The 21,117-nt window shown below is 47.4% G+C and overlaps 1 protein-coding gene across 1 annotated transcript in view; it reads left to right on the top strand.

The window, feature by feature from the left end:
* Positions 1–951: 951 nt before the first annotated feature.
* The window catches only part of LOC119395117 (uncharacterized), a 33,468-nt gene continuing 13,302 nt past the window's right edge, over positions 952–21,117 (top strand). Inside the window, exons 1-4 of the mRNA XM_049416093.1 lie at positions 952–967; positions 5,253–5,411; positions 12,195–12,424; positions 18,434–18,576. Of these exons, the coding sequence (XP_049272050.1) occupies positions 952–967; positions 5,253–5,411; positions 12,195–12,424; positions 18,434–18,576 (548 nt within the window). The remainder of the gene's footprint in view (positions 968–5,252; positions 5,412–12,194; positions 12,425–18,433; positions 18,577–21,117) is intronic.

Genomic DNA, 21,117 nt, shown 5'->3' with positions numbered 1-21,117 from the left:
TTTTGCCTCTAGGCGTGTCTACGAACCAAATAAGAGCCGCCATTTTTTACCTAAGCTTCGTTTGCTTTTTACTGTGTTGACAAGAGGCACGGGAGAATTACGTAACGCTAGCCTGAACTTTTTTCTTCGTCTGTAGTAATATTCCTTTATAAATGCTGTCTCTTTTGTTAGCTGCCGCTAGATTTTCAGCGCTTTTTTGCACCTCTTTTTAGCTTCAGGTACACAGCATTTGTGACATTGTCACGTGCGAGTATGCGCACAAGGACATCGTTGGTGTGACTCAGATGCAAGAACAATATTTTTTTTTTACTTTGAATGATACTTTGACGAAGAACCTACTGACTGTAGCCAACAACCTGCCCGCAGTTCTTCGCATCGCTGCAAGAGATGACTGATGCCCATTATGCAGAGATGACCAAGTACACCCGTTCTTCCTGGCTGTGCATATTGAACTCTCCGAAGATCCTTCTGGTGTTGGTTATAGCACTAGAGTCCACACTTCACAAGGTAAACAGCATGCACTATAACATTATTTTTACAAATAACATCGCAATTACTGGGTTCTATGCATTTGGCTGGTTATATACAGTACCTGTATCTTATCAATTGATGCCTGCAGGAGCTTGCGCTTGCAAGAATTAAGGGGCCAAAGAGATTATTTTTCTTAGATGTGCAGCTGGCTTTTTCTCGACAACGGCGGCTTGCAGTTCACAATTCCTACCGGCGACTGCTTTGCCCATTTGAAGGTCAAGCAACTTCATACCTACCTAAATGGTCTATCCCTCAGCCATAAAAATGCTGAGGTATATAGATGTGTTTGCGGAGGCATGCGTACACGTCATTATCCTTCCGGGCAAACGCGTTATCTTCTGTATGTATTTTTTTCCGCGTGGGAGAAGAAAGAGAGACAAAGCAAAAATCGAGTTAAAGTAGACTGGAGTTTTCCCTGCCATGCACCTGTCGTCAGGTGATTACGCTTGGCTACATTGTGTGCAATGGCTAACGTGCTTCTGTGGAAGAGAGTATGTAACTTACTGACGACGTAAAACCACTACTACTCATAATTGAACTTGACTTATTCTTATTTGCAGGCATCTTCTCAAGTATTTATCGTGGACCCCACGAATTCTACCTTGACAAACAACACAGCGCAGCTTTTATTAACGTCCAATTCGACATTCGCGAATTTTTCGTCAATATTCATAGAGGAGACCAGCTCGCCGACCAACTCTTCAGTAGAAGGCGAGCTTACGGCGGAAGCTACGTCGTTGTTCAAGACTAGCAGAGCAAGCCAAGAAAACAGCAACAAAACAAGCGTCAGTGTTGACTTCTTGCAGCGTGATGATTCTATCTCTAGAGGCCCGACTGGTGAAGGTGAGCCGGCACTTCATTTGCGCTTCTACTGAGGAAATTTGTTGTGTACCATCGATACCTAAATTCAACACCAGACAAACAAACAAAAGAGCGCCACTTACCGAAACGTGAACGAGAACGGGTTTCTGGGAGCTTAACTTTTTGTTACTGACAACCATACGAAGAAAGCGGCAAGGAAGAATAATGAATGTTGTTAATTGTGACGTTAATTTGTTATGTGGCGTTAGCGGGATAAGAAGAAATAAAAGTAGATGAAGCGGTGACAAGCCGAAGATGATGAGCGAACGCGTACAGTGCATCACCAATCAGTTAGGCTACACTGATGGCCCGCCTCCGTTCCCTTTTCGGGGTTGTGTAGAGCTGTGCGAATAGCAAAATTTTGGGTGCGAAGCGAATTCGAATAATAAAGTTTGAGTGCGAATCAAATCGAATAATTTTCAAATGTTTGGCGTACGCACGAAGGGAGCAGTCACCCCCCCCCCCTATTCACCTAGGAGGGGGGGGCGCAAAGCCTGCCCGTATATTTACCTATGGCCACGCAGGCTTTTCACGATAATGGCAGCCGAAGACCCCTGACGTTGCATTCCAAAAACCGTTTGATTCCAGTCTTTACTTCAGAAAAGCCAAGGACCAAAGGCAGGCCATTATCAGAAGCACATCATCGCTTCATTTTCATTTTTTTTTTTCATTGTGAAGCATCTTGTCCATTGGACCCAATCAACAAGGGGGTGGGAGGCTGCGGTGATACTTTGCCCCCATGCCCTCCTAATGGAGAACCCTGCGCACGCATGTGCTTCGAAGCGAAATTACAAAAAAAAAAGTTCCAGAGGATTCCTAAGCATATTCTAAATTACAGTCTAAAAACATTGTAGCTCCGCAATGGCGCAACCGGGCAGCGCCATTTTGGGCCCTTCAAGAAGAGAATTTGTCTGTCTTCAAATTTCCCGCTTCAGCTAGGCCTTCTATTGACAAACATGCGTACAAAAAACAAATGTTTAAAGTTCGCTTCGAGGCCTTCGATTGACTGTGTTTGCTATGTTGCTCCAGCATGCCTCACTGGCCTCACCCCGATGCTCGCTCCGGGAGAGCGTCTGCTTGCGCGTCGTGAGGTCACGGCTGTTGGCAATCGCGCTACTGAGTGACACGTTCGCACTCGCTCTTTATCTACGGTACGACGTCGACGATCACCTAAAGTATAGTTAGGCTTTAGTTTGGCAGCTGCAAGCGAAACCTCAATCATCAGATTACGATGGTGCGCCGCGCTCGTCGCGAACATCGCAGACGCGCGTCATGACCGACTGATTCGTGGGGCCCGCGGTGATGTTCTGCTTATCAGCGCTTCGAACCTCGAGACGAAGACCATCGCAGGACAACTTTTTGTACTCGCGATCGAGCATGACGCACTTCAAAACATCTGGCACCGCGGCTACCTATGTACACCGCGACCGACTGCTCGGAGTGGTGGCTAGGCCTAACTCCGTGAGCGTCGCCGTACAAGACGCATCCGAACTTTGCGGGCAATAACATCGCGCTAGCAGGCATTGCGGACATAGCTGCAGTGTGTTTTGTCGAAAGCAACCAATCCTCGGAACCGCGGATGGGCATTTTCAGCATCGGCAGCGGACCCCCCGACAAAGCTCGTCGCGCAGCGACCGCTCAGAGCACCGGTGGAAGCGGCTAGCAGTTTCACACGTCGGCGCCCTAAAAGGCAACACGAAGCACGCCGATTTATCGTCGTTATAATTATTTTCCGTTGTTTTAAACCGTTAATATTTATTTTTCAGAAGTTCGAATGCTTCGAATAGCAAAATTCCGGTAGGAATCGAATCGAATAGCAAACGCTATTCGAAAAATATTCGAAAGCTGAAATATGCGCACACCCCTAGTTGTTTGTGCTTGTGCAGTTTACGCTTAAAGTTGTTCTTTTAAGGCAAAAGCCTTAGATGCCTCATCAAACGCGAAAATTGACCGGCGTCCCGCGTGGGCGGCGTCAACGCGAGTGTTGCAAAAAATAATCTTCACGTGATGACGTCACAGATCGCCAAAATTTGTGACGTCATTATGATGCTATCATGACGTCAAAGTAACATCACGTGACATAACGTCACATGATGACGTCATCACATGACATCGTAGCATGGGCATAGGGGGGCCGATCACTGAGGCAGTGCAAAACCAGGTGAAGTGCCTCCGATCCTGGAGGCAGTGGTTAGGTGCAGAAAGCTTTCGGAGGGTGGCGGGGCAAGATCAATACGTTGACTGGGGGAAAAAACAAGATGGCTTTCGCCTTCCAATCGTCTTGGGTGAGTACATAAGGGACCATGTGAGTTGTTGCTAAAGACGAAGATGATTATTTTTATTAGCATCATATTTGAAGCTGTGTGGCGAGCAGTAGTCATTTAGCGTGTTTGTTACAGTAGTGTGTTGGCCCGTCTATTATAGTCTAGCATCCTAGTTATATATATTTTCTTTCTCTTCACACAAGCTGCTCTTTTTTGAATTTAATAGTACCTACGCCTGCAATATCAATCAATCCAATCCCTACCTTTTTCTTCAACCAATATTCTAAACGTCTGTTGCTTAAATGTTCACCGCTGGCCATTCAATACTCCCATCCGCTTTCAAATTCTGAGCTTCTCGAAGATGAACGCCTTCCACAAACGCGTTCCACAAAGCTCTGCCCCTTGTATTATCATACAGATTTCCCCTGGCGCACCAAGGTAGCGAGCAAGCGAATCAGTGACGTTTAATTAAATTTTCGTAATAAAGTTTCTCGGGCGTCACGAACAAGTTAGGCGATTGTTCAGTTCCGGACTATGTATTCCTAGAGGAACCGTTCTCCTGGCAGCTGCTTCTAAGGAGCGTTTGATCATCTACGGCCCACTTTAACGTGTCCTATAGCTATAACGATTAGTATGTCACCTTCGAGATCTTACCTTCCCGCATAGGTCCGCGACTTATTTGAGAATATTAGGGTGAATAGTTCTCTTGGCATTAGACAACATGAGCAACTGCGCTTACTGAGTGTGCAACATTGCGTATGTGCGAACCTTGTGTCGGCGCCGCTATTAGAGAGGGATCTGCTTGCCCAGGGGGAAGCACGGGAAAGAAGTCATGTTGCGGAACAGACATTGTGGGTTCGGCCATTCGCGCACTAAGATCCTTATAGTAGGTGAGTTTTTGCCAGAATGTTTTAGAGCGCAGCCCTTAGACGCCCGTTGCTGGGTCAAGCATCGTCCCCTCGTTGCTCCTCGCCGTAACCGAGTGAACGATTTCCTGGCTCGCGCATATCACAGCCACGCGGCGCTCTTCTTTTACTAAAGCCTGCTCGATTGCTGTGTAGCCTTCAACGCAAGAACATAAAAAAATTCACTAATGGAAATGAACACCTAAAAAGCAGAAATAAAAGAAAAACGAAAGGATCCATAAAATTACAAAAACAAAAATTAGAGCAAAGAGTTGTCTGTAACTGTACAGCTAGCGCCGCCGAAGCACAGAAAAAGAAAATCAACAATAATAATAATGAAACAAGGAAAAATAAAAACAATGATTACCATCGATATCAAAATTATAGAAGGTAAACATAAAATTCATTCGTTAACTGTCCGTTCGTACATGTCACTCTCAAATTCTTTGCCTCAGTGTATCGCCAGCGGAAAACACGCGTCGAACTTCGCTCATATTTCGCATTACGATGTATCGTAATTGTCGCCGATTTTCACTTTGCATGCTTGCTTGCAAGTTTAGCAGCATAGCGACAGCTTAGTATACCTTGAGTTCACGTAGGTACCAAATTCCACCGTACTCCTAGCTGGATTCTTTAGTATACCGCAGTCATCAGAAAGAAATGTATAATCTGTCTTTCTGTGTGATTTAAGGCACAGTGGAACGGCTTCCTGCCATCAAGCGGGTAAACAAGCGACCTGCAGGATCTGCGAGGAGAAAACCACTCTACGACCACGGTCACGGGCGCATCGATGACCCCGGATACACGGCCTTCGTCAAAGATTCCGGAGATGTGCCTGTCCGCGTCAAAGGTGCGTAAAGTACATTCGACCAAATTTCCAGTGATGCGAGCAGATGCATACCATCTTATATCGACATGCCAAGGGTTACAGTGGAAACGCTCCCGTCACCTCCTGCAAGCCGGCCTTCGCTCCATTGACACGACCAGTTATGGCCGCTGGATACATGACAACAGATTCCACAAGAAACTCCCTCACTTCATACAGAAAGCCGGCCTAACGGCGCACATCTAATACACATATCACACAAAATATTATGCCTTAAGGGCAAGTTTATGTCGCAATGAAAAAAAAATATATTAAGTACCCTCTTTCTTACACTGGGAGGCGTAATCTAGAACACGCGAGAAACCTCAGGAATACTGCTTTCGACAGCATACCCGTCGTTATGCCTACAGCAATTACCGTGCTGCGAAAATTCTTAGTCCAGTCGTCTTTGGTTCCCTTTTACGTGAACAGTGCTGTTAGGTCCACCGCATAGACCATTGCCGTAGCCGCACGAATTATATCTCCAGCTGCTTTATTCGACAGGTGGCTGGTCTTTAAAACCTTGCGGAGTCCTACGTCCCTCCTCTCCCGCGAGTCGCGATCCGTAATTGGTCATAAATTCAGTATCTCTAGGCTGACTTCTCAGAAAAGTTACAGCGCGCACAGACGGGGACAGAGTGAGGAAGGAACAAGACACGCCGTCTGTGTGCGCAGTAGCCTTTCAAAGATGCAAACCCAACTAGCCCACCAAGCCATCGCCGACCTCTCGTCGCTAACAAAATTTGCGCTAACATAAAATCTACACCGTCTCCCACTAAAGGGAACCATGTGGGGATGCGAAGCAGCGCATGGGTCGACTTAAAGTTCCGTGATTGCTGAGAGAGTGTAAGAGGGAGAGGCCACAGCGTCTTATACCCTTGTCACACGGGTAAGCTTAACCGCTGTTATACCCAACTGCAGTTAGCGGATTTAACCACAGTTACCGTAAACCAGACAGAGGCGCTGTCACACGTTTTCTGCGCTTCCAAGCGCTCTTTCGTTGATACATGGCTGCGTTCGTGCAACACCGCTATAACACCGCCTTGTATAGGGCTTCACGCTCGATTATCGACGCTTCGGCAGCGTGTTTTGATGCGCGTCTATCAAATAGTGTGAAGCACTGTTTAATGAACGAACGCAGCCGTGTATGAATCTCGTGAAATGCACACGAGATTTTTGCAGCACGGACAAACTTCCACCTCAAAGACGGTAGTTTATCTTCCCAAATGCGTTTCAGCGCCTCTGTCGTCGCAACGGTCCAGTTGACACGCTTTTGGCTCGGTATTTCGCTGGGAGCCGAGCCGCTCGCGTCCGACATAGGGGCCGCCATGTTGTCAGTTTACGGCGCTAACAGGGGTTGCCTACCTCCGTTTACGAAAACGGTCGTTAGCGGATTAACTGCGGTTAGGGTTGTCGTGTGACAAGGTACAACAGCCGTTAGACGTAACGGCTGTCGTACTTAACTGCGGTTAGACTGCCCGTGTGACAAGGGTATTACCCAGCCCCTTACACAGGCCCGAACGCGCTAGCGCGTGCCAGCACGCTCTGACTAGGATACGACGCGTTGGTTCATTGCGCATCTGCAGAATCTCGTTCCCCGACGCCATCACACGATTGCTGAGAGAGTGTCAGGGGGAGAGGCCACAGCGCGTCTTACCCAGCCCTTTACACAGGCCCCAACGCGCTCGCGCGAGCCAGCAAACATTGTTCCCGAGTAGACGGTCGCCAATGGAAGGACGGACACAGCCCCAAGTAAAAGCTGCTACGCATCTTAAAAAATGAGTACCCTTGAGCTTGGCCTTCAAGAGCAGAACGGGATAACGCGATCGGGCACCGTTCACATCGTCTTCTCACTCGCTTGCCAGGTTTACTTCTCAGCAGCTACCTCAACCACAGAGCCAGGAAAGGAACCGCCTCGTAACATTGACCATTTGAAACTCTCCTAGAGGGCATGCCTACAGCAAGTGCTCTTGCGACGTGCCCACTACGCCATAACTCATCACATTGTGAATCAACGAAGTACCCACTGCGCGTCCGTGAGGCAATACGCGCAGCTGCAGACATTGGTGATTGGGTCGCTTCTGATGGTGATTGATTATAGCCGAGTGCCCTGTAAGAACTAGGCCCTAAATCCACCCACTGGTTGCTCAATTCACATGGTGTGGCGCCTGGTGGAATGCTAGCCTCTTGTCACGTACTTTTAACGCAATAGCGTCGAAGAGCTCGTTTCGCAGAAATTCCGGTGTCGGTGGCGGCGGCGGCGGCGTCTTTGGTTGTGAGCGGAAAATCTGCGTTGGCCGCGCGCGAAATTCTGAGGTAGATGCAAAGATAGGAGCTGGAGGGCGTTTGCTCTTTGGCTTTCCTTTCGGCACAGTTCAGGTCACCGCCGAAAAGCGAAGGCAATAGCGCGCGCGCGCGCGCGCGCGTGTGTGTGTGTGTGTGTGTGTGTGTGTGTGTGTGTGTGTGTGTGTGTGTGTGTGTGTGTGTGTGTGTGTCGTCTCCCAATTTTCACATATGTATCCTCGCACTTCATGACGCCTGTTTAAGATTTTTTTCCGTAGCTGTTTCAAACACTGCCATGAAATTGTGTTCAAACACCGCACTGCCACTCAGAAGGTCTGGGTTCGATTCATACTCGAACCGAAGATTGATTTTAATAATTAATTTACTTACATCTATCTCAACTTTTCGCTCACTACCTACGATGCCACACCGACACCGCAATTTCTGCTATGTGGGCTCTCTAAACAGGAACATGAGAATGCGCAAAATACCTAATTATTTTCATGTCGCCATATCATTGTTTGCTTGTTTCGTTCATGGGTAAATAGAATACGTACAAGTTGAAAAATTCAATAGATTTAGCAAACTAATAAAGAAGCGTAAACGCACACCACGCACAGCAACAGAGTCGGTTCGGTTGTGTCAGCGCAGAATTTTCTTGAACTCACCGTGGTAGCTTAGCAGGTTGGGGTTTAGCGCTGCAGAGCTCGAGGTCTCGGCATCGATTCCCGGCCTCAGTGACTGCATTTCGACAAAGCCGAAATAAAGAAAAAACCGACCGTGTATTTTTTATTTAGATACGCGTTGAAGAACCACAGCAGGTCAAAATCTTTCCGTAGTCCTCCACTAAAGCGTGCCTCAAATCACGTCAATAAACTGCCGCCGGAAATTCCGAAATTTTTTGTCATTGCACCAATTGCAGCTGGTGAGTTCGCAAGCCGTACTAACTCGGAACGAATTGTCCAGGTTACACCAGCAGTTTAAGTTAATCATTTCCAAAGTGTGCGACGAGATGCGTTTCCTCTCTAGCCTTTTACCGCAAGTGTGAACGCGCGTATATTGAAAACGGTGGCATCATTGTCGTATAGTATTCGTTTCAAGTGGTTGTGGATAGCAAACTGGCCTGTTATATTTAGTTTAGAAGGAGCTTAGCGCAATATTGGCATTTATTGGCGGCCGTCGGCGTTGTAATTGCGTCGGTGCAGTAGGTCGTCACGAATGGCGAAATGGTGGGCTTGACGACGCAACGCGCGAGTGGTTGGTGTTGTCGACGGATCAGTGAGCAAGTCTATTAGCGAAGCGATCCATTTATCCTTGCGCTGCTCGGTAGCGATGGTGTGAACATCGATAGAAGAAACAGCAGTGTGAGACACTGAGCAGGATGCGATTGACGGGGCGGCTGCTGAAATGACTGCAAGGTGGGTTGCAGTCGGGGCCTAGGGATGACGGCAGCATACGTAGCCGGCACGCCCGCTTCGAAGAACGGAGGTCTAGCGGCGGCTTCGGCGTAACTCAACGGCGCAGCCGCAGGGATTTCCGGGTGCGTCCTGGCGACAACCTGAGCGTAACTCTGTGGCGCAGGAGCCGGAGGTTGCTGGTGGTACTCAGGCATCACCTCCGCGATTTCCTGCTCAATCGCTCGGCGGATGGGAGGAAGAAGGGTCGTCGACGACTGTTGAACGTGCGGCGGGTGGGCGAAGGCCAGGAGAGAGAACTGGCGTGCGATTTCCTCGCGCACGAATGCCTTCATTTCTGCCAGCAGCGTGGCCTGGTCAGGTATGGCCGCCAGGCCAGCAAGGTCTTCGTCGCGTGATGGAGAGCGACGGGTCATCGAACGTTGCCGGCGGAGCTCCTCGTAGCTCTGGCACAGTGTGATGACCTCGGCCACGGTGGAAGGGTTTTTAGCGAGCAACATGGTGAATGCATCGCCGTCAATGCCCTTCATAATGTTACGGATCTTGTCAGACTCGGACATGGTGCCGTTGGCTTTCTTACACAAGTCCAGGACGTCTTCGATATAACTGGTGAAAGATTCACCGGCCTGCTGAGCTCGTTCGCGTAAGCGCTGTTCTGCTTGCAGCTTACGAACTGCAGGGCGGCCAAAAACGTTGATGACGGCGGTTTTGAAATCAGACCAAGCAGCAAAATCGGACGCGTGGTTGTTGTACCACAAACTTGCTACTCCCGCGAGGTAGAAGACTAAGTTGTTCAACTTGCCTGCTTCGTCCCATTTGTTGGGTACGCTCACGCGCTCGTAAATTGCGAGCCAGTCCTCCACGTCGGTACCATCGGCGCCAGTGAAGATAGGTGGATCGCGGATGCGTGGGACACCGGGACATGTGGTCGGTGTGGGAGGCGGCGTTTGCTGAGCGGCGTCTTGGGGCATGGTAGATGGCAGAGTACGGGAACGAAGCTCCAGGGGCATTGAATGGGAGCACAGCACCTCCACCAATTTGTTAAGCTGTTTATTGGACGGCACTCGGCGACAATGCACTATGGCGACAGTCAAGGCAAAAGCACGGGCTCCGAGAGCGCGAGCGGCGTTTAGAAGAGGACGACCCACTAGGAGCCGCTGGAGAGCGCAACCGTTAAGCAGCACCAAGTGCTTCGCCACACGTTACTCAATCTGATTTTTGTGCAAGAATGTCTGCCTCTTCGTGTAGCCCAGTCCAATGTTTAGAACTGGCATAACGCGCGAACGAACACATGCGCGTGAGCTCAGGCACGTTCCAAACCGTCCGCGCACGAGACTTTCGCTTACTCAGGGACAAGTCCCGCATGCAGATGAGGGCTAGAAAGCTCTCAGAAACATGTACCCCGAGTATCTTACTATACAGGCAAGTATTCAACATAAATGGTAGCTTTATTTTCATGGCCAGTGATTCAAGCAAAGTAGCGATGTGAGCGAGTTGGTAGATGTTCATCATAAAACAGCACACGCACACGAAGACGAAAAGAAACCCACGACACAGCGCTCGTGTCGTCGGTTTCTTTTTTTTTTTTGTCTTCGTGGGTGTGCGCTGCTTTATGGTGAATCAACCATATAAATTCATGTGACTGTTAGGGGTCTGCATCTACAACGGTCTCCCTTAGCGATGTTAAGGAGCTGAAAAAATCTATCCAGCTCCACGCCGTGAAAACCGTTGTACAGCGATGCTGTCACCCCTTTGTCAGGCACTACATTTTCCTCCTAACTTTCGGCAGAGTTCTCGCTAAATATTTTATATATCGGCTAGCTGGCATGTGATAGGCGTCTCTACTCGTAAGATCGTGCTGGAAGCTGTGAAACGACCACCAGCGTCATCGCCGTCGTGTCGTCGCAAGCGCTCGGCGTCACGGGCGCACCGCGGCCGCTCAACGAGCACGACAACGTCGGAGCGAGGATGACCCCTGCCGACGCGCGCGTGATTCGCTGCGATATGGCGGAGGTACGTGGCCGACGTGGTCACTTGCCTCTCGCACTCGTATGCTTCCCATAAATTCGTGTCGTGCAAGCGTGGGTGTAAAGCCGATGGGTTATGACACTTGTCTTCGGACCGTGAGCGTCAAAGTTCAAGCCCCAACCTCGCCAATAAAACTTATTTTGTTTTACTTGTTTGTTTGTTCCCTCGCCTTCAGTTACACCTCCTCTCCGTGGTCTATCACGTGACCTCCTTCCCTTTCGCCCTCTCACGAGGCTCCTCATTTCCCCCTGGTCAAGCGATCTGTTTTAGCGAACGCCATGGGTGGCGAACGACGATGACACCGGCAAAGTGCCCGCAAAAACTGTACAATATAGGCAAGTATCCCCTGCAAATTATCTTAAGTGCTCTGGCGCTCTATAAGCGAAGTAAGGTTTTTGAGAGAACAAGGATTTCCATAAAATGCTCACAAAAATAATAGCAGATATTCCGGATTAATTGTGAATATACAATGAGTGCAGGATTGCGTGCCAGAACCCTTTGATTAACGGTGTAAGGGACGAAATTTCAGGGTAGAATTACGCTACAGAAATCCCACAAGATACCCACCCTTCAGATCCTGTTTATTCTGTTAACAAAAAAATATTTTTCCATAGAGACCCGCGCGCGCCCTATTATGTCCGTGTGTCGGCTTCCTTCGCCGTATGCCCTTTCTCGGGTGGACGTTGACCCATATAGTCGTTTAGGCTAAGTGCGCATCACCACAACGCCCAGTGAATTGTTCGGTGCGTGCTGCTTGAGGTTCCACAGAGACATTCGAGCACTCGTTATTTGCGGCTCTGCCTAGGAATTCCATGGTTGTTCGAAAGAATAGTTTGTCAATCCACAAACACGAAGAGTTTGTCAATCCACGAACAGACTTCCAGAAGCACAGTTTTGGGAATTTAGTCTTAGCAATAAGCTTGGTGACGCGTTGCTACAGTTTGACGACGAAAAGAATATGAACTAGCTGCTGTGAAAGCTGCTCTAACAAAAAGATAAGGAGCGAATTGTTAGTGATGATGTCTATTTTTCATATTCCCAGTGATATCGGCCGAGTGCCACGAGGGGCTCATGCGCATTGAGCTGCGTTTCAACGGCTCGTTTCTGGGCCTCGTGTACAGCACGGGCTACGCGCACGACCCGGACTGCGTGTACGTGAACGGCTCCGGGGGCGCCACTTACACGCTCGACGTGCGGGCCAACCGCTGCGGCACCCTCGGCCGCAGCGACCTGCTAGTCCAGCCGGCGGCGCCTTCGTCAGCAGGGGAGAAGGCGAGCATTTCTCATTAAGTTATTCTGCAGAGTTTCAACCAAAGTTGATTTGAGGTAGCCTTGACGTTATTGACCGCAGAATTGTGGACACTATGGCTAATACGAGGTTTGATTTTCAAAGGTGCGCTTAGTTAATACAGACGCAGAACGAATAAAATACAGGACACAAATACGAAGAGCGCGAACTACCAACTGGTTTAGGGTCATTCCATGTCAAACGTCCCAGCCATTTTGGCAACTATCTCAAATGTATTGAAAAAAAAGTGTGCCGATTGATTACGTTGAAAACAGTGAAGTGCTAGAATATATAGGAGAGAAAAAATTTTTTGGTCTTGTGGATGCCTTCCAAATTTACCAGAATGTCATCTGGGTGTTGTTTGTCAGAAAATTTATTCTGAGAGTATTGTTTCTTGTTTTAATACCAAGTTTGGTTTACATATTAAGCAAAGGTGTTTGTGTAAGCTGTTTAAAGCTCGATAATATTAGTACAATTTTTCTGCCATATACGCCTCCAGCAATTTCGCCAAAATGTTCTATGTTTGCATTTTTTCAATTGCAATATCGCGCCTTGTATGAATATACGAGTAATGAATACTTACTCTACAGAAGGTATATTTTGCGATAAAAATATTTTCAGACCCCTCAAGTTTCTAAACATTACGTGAAAAAATCACGAATTTGAGAAAATCGTCGTTTTGGTCCACATTGAGACGCGATTTACACCACGTGGTGCTCCAACTAAAAATCGGCTTTATACCTCAATCGAAAGCAACTAAAGTGTTCTTATATGGCAAGTTTTATCATTACAGTTTTCGTTTTAAGGAAGAAAATAATTTTTGATGTTCCCCATTGACGGCAATTGGGAATATCAATGAGGAAGCTGCCATGTGACCAAATTGGGAGATAGCCGTCAATGGGGAACTTCAAAAATTATTTTCTTCCTTAAAACAAAATTGTAATGATAAAACTTGCCATATAAGAAGAACACTTTAGTTGCTTTCGATTGAGGTATAAAGCCGATTTTTAGTTGGAGCACCACGTGGTGTAAATCGCGTCTCAATGTGGACCAAAACGACGATTTTCTGAAATTCGTGATTTTTTCACGTAATGTTTAGAAACTTAAGGGGTCTGAAAATATTTTTATCGCAAAATATACCTTCTGTAGAGTAAGTATTCATTACTCGTATATTCATACAAGGCGCGATATTGCAATTGAAAAAATGCAAACATAGAACATTTTGGCGAAATTGCTGGAGGCGTATATGGCAGAAAAATTGTACTAATATTATCGAGCTTTAAACAGCTTACACAAACACCTTTGCTTAATATGTAAACCAAACTTGGTATTAAAACAAGAAACAATACTCTCAGAATAAATTTTCTTACAAACAACACTCAGGTGACATTCTGGTAAATTTGGAAGGCACCCACAAGACCAAAAAATTTTTTCTCTCCTAAATATTCTAGCAATTCACTGTTTTCAACGTAATATATGGGCATGATTTTTTTCAGTACATTTGAGATAGTTGCCGAAATGGCTGGGACGTTTGGCGTGGAATGACCCTTTACTGTCTGCGAAAAAACGCGGCCCTGAGAAGGGGTGTGTCAAACGAGCATGCGCAGATGCTCATAAAGATTGACGGTGCAGGCGTTGATTGCATAGAGGGAGCGAGAAAGAAAGGAAATAAGGAAAAGGTAAAAAATGAAAGTAAAGAGAGGCCGCCATCGCAGAAGCAAGATCAGGTCAAAATTAGGGTGTTAGAGAAGGCGAGAACGCTTGTGTTAGTGCTCCATTTATCGTTCTAACGGCGGCTGAGGTAGATTTTGCGAAAATAACACGCTAATTTTGACCCGATATTGCTTCTGCGATGGCGGTCTCTCTTTACTTTTCATTTTCTACCTTCTTTTTTTTCTTTCTTTCTCGCCCTCTCTGTGCAATCAATGCCTGCTCCGTCAATCTTTTTTATGAGCATCTGCGCACGCTCGTTTGACATACCCCTTCCCAGGGCCGCGTTTTTTCGCAGACATTAAACCTGTCGGTAGTTCGCGCTCGTCGTATTGTGTCCTGTATTTCATTCGTCCTGTGGCTGTATTAACTAAGCGCATATTCGAAGAATTAACACCAACTAGCCTACATCATAGCTCTCCACAAGATTTGACTATTCTTGCTTGAAATATTCTTGCTTCTTGATTCTTGAATATTCTTGCTTGAAATGACTGTGTGACCTTACAAAACTAAACATTTCGAACAAAATATTTCTTATTAAGTTCAACAACGTATAGCCGTCAGCACGCTTAACACCAACGCTCCGCAGCCTGGCCTGGACGGGCTTGTACTGACGCCAGCGCAGGGGTGTGTTGGTCGGTATGTTTGCGGCGGCCGCCGATAGCTGGAGCCACCGATAGTGAACGCTACCGGCTATCGTCGGCTGCCGCAAACATACCTAGATACACTTCGCGACGCTGGCGTCAGTCCAAGCCGGTCCAGGTCAAGCTGCTGAGCGTTTGTACGTATCAAGCGTGCTGACGGCTGTGCATGTTCCGATTTATTGCCATGCTTTGAATGCTTGGAAATTAGGGTTGTTTCGAAACATAGCAGTATAAGCCCGAACAAAAAAAAAAAGGACACAGTTTTGCCGCAAGGGCGAAACAATGAATGCGATAGCAACATATTTTAATGTCATGCTAAGAAAGATTAGCAGTTCACTTCTTTATCAAACACGGCTGCTGCAGCGAGCGAAGTGACCTTGGTGTGTTTTATGGCTACAACGCAAACTTTGCAATCAAATCACAACACAAACGAAGCTAGGAGTCATGTAATGAACCCCCTGAAGAAATAAGCGCCCGAGCACAGGCGACTACGCCCTGTATGTCAAAGTACAGGACCGAAGACACGCAGCCCAACTACGGCGAAACACAGGCGAAGTGAGGCCATTTAAAGCGCGCACTGAGACGCTCTGCGCCATCTTGCGGGTGATAGTGAACAAGCTTTGCCAAGCTGAAGCACCTCGGGGATCTGCGTACGAGTAAATGGTGTATATAAATAGCTCGCCGTTAGTACGCTTGAGGATGCATGCATTCGTGGCTGAGTCGTTTAACGCGTCCCGCTGCGGAGCAAGGGTCGTAGGCTCGAATCGCCAGTCGCGCGCTTCGGAAAAATGTTCATCCTGGTATACGACACGCTACCAAAAGCGCCAACGAAATTTATTGAAATTCATACTGTAGGAAGCTTTAGAGATTTATACTAAGCCAGCCTATTTGGAAGCGTATATAGTGCCTTTTGCCGTGCGTGAAACAAAATTGGTTGGGTGAAGGTGTGTGTGTGTGTGTGTGTGTGTGTGTGTGTGTGTGTGTGTGTGTGTGTGTGTGTGTGTTTTCATTTCGTTTTCATAACTACTGCCAGATATTCTTGCCGGAACGCCACCTCTCGATACTCGTTCAATGTTTCTTACCGCACTGCACTGTAATGTTGTAGTGAAGGTACGGTGAAGAAACGGTCAGTCGTAAGACTAACTCATGAATGTCGCTCCTTATTTCGCCATCCAATGCTCATCTGAACAAGCAACACCCAAAGGACTTAATAGCGTCTGAATGCGAGCCAGTTGGTACGTATCCGGAGCTAAAACAGCGCAAAATGAAACACGGACAAGTGGACACAGGACTAACGCTGACATGCCGCTCAGGATAGTGCGCCTTCCCACTTCCCGTGAGACAGCACTATAGTCCTGTGTCTACTCGTCCGTGCTTTATTTTTTCGCTGTTTTAGCAACGGATTCAAAGGACAATGACAGCGAACAACGCACCCGTCCTAACAGATTTCCTTGTGCTCGACTTCAAGTGGACATGGGGCATATTCAAGGACTGTACTCGTACTAATACAACTGATGCAGTCTTGCAAAATAAAGGCGTGCGGCTGCTTTCGAGGTTATTAGAGCAATAGCTCTAACTCCAGGTACATAACAAAAAAAAAATCACAGCATATCCACGGAGTGAATTATGATGAGTGGGCGAAGCTGCGGAGGTTCATCGGTAAACCGTGAATCTTCCGTGAATTCTGCCCAGTACATCATCACCGACGTGAGATCGGGCGCGTTTATACTAAAGGTTCGATGAGAATTATGACTATTTGCAGCTCACTTTAATTTTACATGTACGCTGTGAATTTTCATTGTTTAATCACGCACAGGAGCAATCGCACACACGCACTACCTTGGAGGTCAAAATCCAGTGCCTATTTATGCGGGGTGGTCAGTGAACGGTTGTGCAGCGCGAGCGGTCGGTTTTTTCAGTCAAGACGCTGCCGCGACGCTGCCTGCGTCGGCGCCGCAGAGCCGCGAGGCAAGATAGGGGCGGGGGGACCCCCCCCCCCCCGCCCCTATGCGTAAAAACCGTGAATCTTCCGTGAATTCTGCCCAGTACATCATCACCGACGTGAGATCGGGCGCGTTTATACTAAAGGTTCGATGAGTTATGACGACTTGCAGCTCACTTTAATTTTACATGTACGCTGTGAATTTTCATTGTTTAGAAAACCATTGCTTTAGAAAACACCTTGCGTCTTTCGTTAAGCAGCTGGCGTCTTTTTCGTTTTGCTTTAGAACCATCTGGCGTTCTTTCGTTTTGTTTTTACAAAACATCTGGCGTCTTTCGTTGGTTTATTTCATCAATCAACGGCGTTTTGAACAAAATTTTTATTGTTTAATCACGCACAGGAGAAATCTCACCAGGCACTACCTTGGAGGTAAACAATGGCTGCTAATGGGAATGAGAGACAGAAGAAGTCGGCTTTTAGCTAACACTTACACTTCTACAGAGACAGAAGAATTCGGCTTTTAGTTAACGCGCACGCTGCGAATTTTTTATTGTTCAACAACGCACAGGAGAAATCTCCCACCGGCACCACCTTGGAGGTCAAAGGGTAAGACTTGTTACTCACTACTACGAGCACGACGAGGGACGAACGGGTGCCGCCTTAAGGAGCTTCGCCCCTAAAACGGCTCGTTGTGTGGATCTGATCTACAAGTTAAGGCAAGGTCACGCGAGAGCGTGTACTTCGTGCTGTTAGTCTGTGAGGCGTCGAGTGAGTGCAAAAATAAAGAAGCAGGTGAGCGCGCGAGCAGCGCGTCCGCTTCGTCCACGTCTTCTTTGCACCGTTCGCGTTAGCAGCACGCAATGGGCGCGCATCATGTGTCGTCGCAACGCCGGCCGAAAAGATTCAGCGAAAGGCTAGTCGCGCTGGAGAAAAGGCGCGCTGGCATGCCTGCCAGCAGGCGGAAACAACGTGCAGCTGTGTGGGAGACATGCTGCAGCTTAAAGCTGGAGGCTCGTTGACCAGATCCTGCAGTTGAGGATCACAAAGCGGAAGCACATCGCGCCTAAAGCTGCTAGTATCACGTAGTGTTCCCGTGTGCTGCTATCGCGTTATTTTCTTAGCCAGTTCGGCGAATCTCTGAAGGGTTGAGTTGATGCAGTCGGGTATGCCTTATATTTGGCGCATTCTACTCCGTCATTGTGATACTGCGGGCCAGTTGTTGAATCGGCCTGGCAGCGTCTGTCCTTGAAAGCGGAATTGGAACGATGTTTGCTTCCTGATGTGATGCGCGAGCAGCGTTATCTGCGAAATCATTGCCACTGATACCACACTGTCCAGGTAACCACTGAATGTCAATATCGTGGCCCTGTTCTATTACGTGGTGGTGAAGTTTGACGGTTCCATGCGTCATCTGTTCGTGACTCTCTCCTTTATTTTTCCTTCATCTCTTCTCTCATCTCCCTTTCTCTTCCTTCTATTCGTCTTCCATAATCCTCCATTATAGGGTAGCCAACAGGAAGTTTTTCTGATTAACTTCCCTGTATTCCCCCCTTCTGTTTCCTTCCTTTCTTCCTTCTTTGTTTCCTTCCTTCCTTCCTTCCCGCGAATATCTGGGTTTCTTTTTTCCTTTTTTTTTTTTGAAGCAACGGATACGTCGCCTCGACCGCATCCCTTATTCAGGATACTCTCGCGTGCAGGTCCGTGGCCACCAGCTGTGGAACTCACTAACGGTGCAGTACGACCGGCAGATCGAGGACTCGGCCGACGAAAGGTTTCGCGTGACGTGCGAGTACGCATTCGACTACTGGAAGACGGTCTCCTTCCCGCTACTAAACGTCGAGTAAGTACGCTCATTGAACTTCACTGGGAAAGTGATTGAGAGGGACAAGCTACCGTGGCCCACCCGGCCCTGTTAAACTTACCGTAGAGCAGCGCAGTTATTAAGCCGTGCAGTATTTACGACAAACTGCAGTCTTGTAGGCAACTGTGAAACTGTGTAAACTGTTGGTAGAACATGATTTACGTTTCAATTGAGAGCGTAATAACAATAAGGTAGACCGAGAAGGACACAGCGAGGCTTTCTGAAAAGAAAATAAATTGTTGAAAGTTCAGCGCTGTCCACCTCTCTGACCGTTCTTTTTGTATTATGCTGTCAGTTGAAACATGAACATGAGAAATGGAAACTGACAACCACCCGTTTGTAACACGAAGCCACAAGGAAATCTATACGGATTTCTCAGAAAGAAAACTTCTCAGTTGCCGACAAATTCGCCCTGGTCCGGGGATCAAACGCGGGACCAACGCATTTCCGGGGTGGTCGCTCTACCAACTGAGCTAGCAAGGAAGCTATAGTAATCGGCAGCGCGAAGGCGAACTGATCGAAATTCGTCGATGAATTCGCCCTCCAAAGGCGCTTCACTAATCCAGGTACTTTGAGATGTGAATCAATTCTGCCTCGCGCAGCCAATTTTCTGCCTCCTGGTTAACTCAACTGGTACAGCGAACGTCCCATACAGGCGTTGGTCCCACGCTTAATGTCCGAATCATGACGAATTTTTCGTAAAAAGGAAGCTTTCTCAGAAATTCGTATGGACTTCCTTGAACATTTGTGTCACGAAATGATGGACGTTAATTTTCCAGATGAACTGATGCACGCTATCACCACCCCGTTAAAACGGTCTGGTGACCTGCGCGCCACCAAGATCGAAATGTATTATTATTATTATTATTATTATTATTATTATTATTATTATTATTATTATTATTATTATTATTATTATTATTATTATTATTATTATTATTACTTAATTTCTGCCTAATGTCTCGTCTACCTGATGTAAAGTTATCTTTCTACAAAAGAAAGGAAATATTCACACCCGAATTTTTTGCGCTTGACCGCGAATTGTCGGAATACTTTCGCTGCCCATCTACTCTCATTTATATTCGTTAGCCTCTCTTCGAACCTCATTTTGCTTCGAGGTTCTCTTAGCTCAAAACTTGTCCATCCCATATCGCCTTAGAACCCCATTTTTCATCTTCCTGTGAGCACCCTACGCAAGGCGTTCCAAAGTCCTTTGATTCACGTCCAGTCCTGATTGCACCTCTGACTTCACTGATTTCCCATATGTAAGTCCTGGAGCAATCACACCTTTCATAACCCTTCCACCACCTTGCGGGATTCCGCAGAACTCATCTGCCACGTGCAAACATCCCTATTCCCACAACACGTGTAAAAAACAGACAACAGCCACGAAAGCATCATGCTACGCATATTTTGGATAGTCTCCGCTTTCTGACGTTGCCAAGGGCACGCATCGAGCTAGGCGAGACCTAGCATACCTCGCCCAAGAAGCCGAGAGCGTAGCACCAACGCCGCGAAGACGCTCACTTCATTTGGTAATACCGTTTGCCATGGTGCTCAGAAGCATAGCTGGCCAATCATATCAGCAGGGATTAGCGATAAACATTTTTTTTCGGCCGCCGAGTACCATCAGCTCGCTGGTTCTATTCAGGGCTTTTGATTCAGCTGCCACATTTCCATTGCGTTAAAACTAGGAGAGTCAGCTCAGAAAAATCGTCCGTTGAGTGGATCTGAGGACCACGCTAAAAATCTGTCTTTGATCTCATCATGTGCATACGCCATCCAGCGCCGAATGACTGCACTACCACTGGTATAGCCTAAAGATCATTGGTATAGCCTAAAGTTGTTCGACTCAACCGATAGTCCACCTCCCGACGTAATGCTCATCCGTTTCTCTCGCAGGTAGTGATAAATTGCCACAGATTTCCTGCCGACGAGAGGCTGACGAGAGGCATTGCAGAAACTGCATTTCAATGGAGGAGAAATGCTAAAACTCTCGCTTACGTCGTTATTGGCGTGCATACTGCTCACCAACCATATCTAATCCGCGGACTCCGCTATTGAGTCCCTCTTAAACCAGTGTCTGAATAATCCGGCAGCCCGAACATCTTTGCAACTGCTAGGGGTTCTTAATAGTGTTTCCAGCGCTTCAGTAATCACCATGGCTCTCCCATTGCACTCTTAACGGTCACGATTCCATAATCGAATACCCAAGCTCTAAATTCATGTGTCAGATAAACTTCAGCCTAACGGTATGATCGTACATCTCTGCGCGTGAAGTATTCGCCTTCGTTCTCCTTTTTTTTCTGTCTAGTCTCCATTTTCTTATCCCCTAGGCAGGGTAGCAAACCGGATGCTCGCCTGGTTCCTTTCCTGTTCTTTCTTTTTTTCTCTCTCCAGGGGCATTCATGTCGACCATTCAATTAATCATACATTTCACGTGCATGTCGTTCTCCACCAGCTGAATCACCTGAACCTCATTTCGCCAGCGCCGCCTTTCACGTGGTGGCAGGACGTGTC

Source organism: Rhipicephalus sanguineus, chromosome 5 (assembly GCF_013339695.2).
Source record: "Rhipicephalus sanguineus isolate Rsan-2018 chromosome 5, BIME_Rsan_1.4, whole genome shotgun sequence".
NCBI classification, from domain to species: domain Eukaryota; kingdom Metazoa; phylum Arthropoda; class Arachnida; order Ixodida; family Ixodidae; genus Rhipicephalus; species Rhipicephalus sanguineus.
The sequence above is the reverse complement of the archived record's forward strand: the minus strand, read 5'-3'. Positions and strand labels throughout refer to the sequence as shown.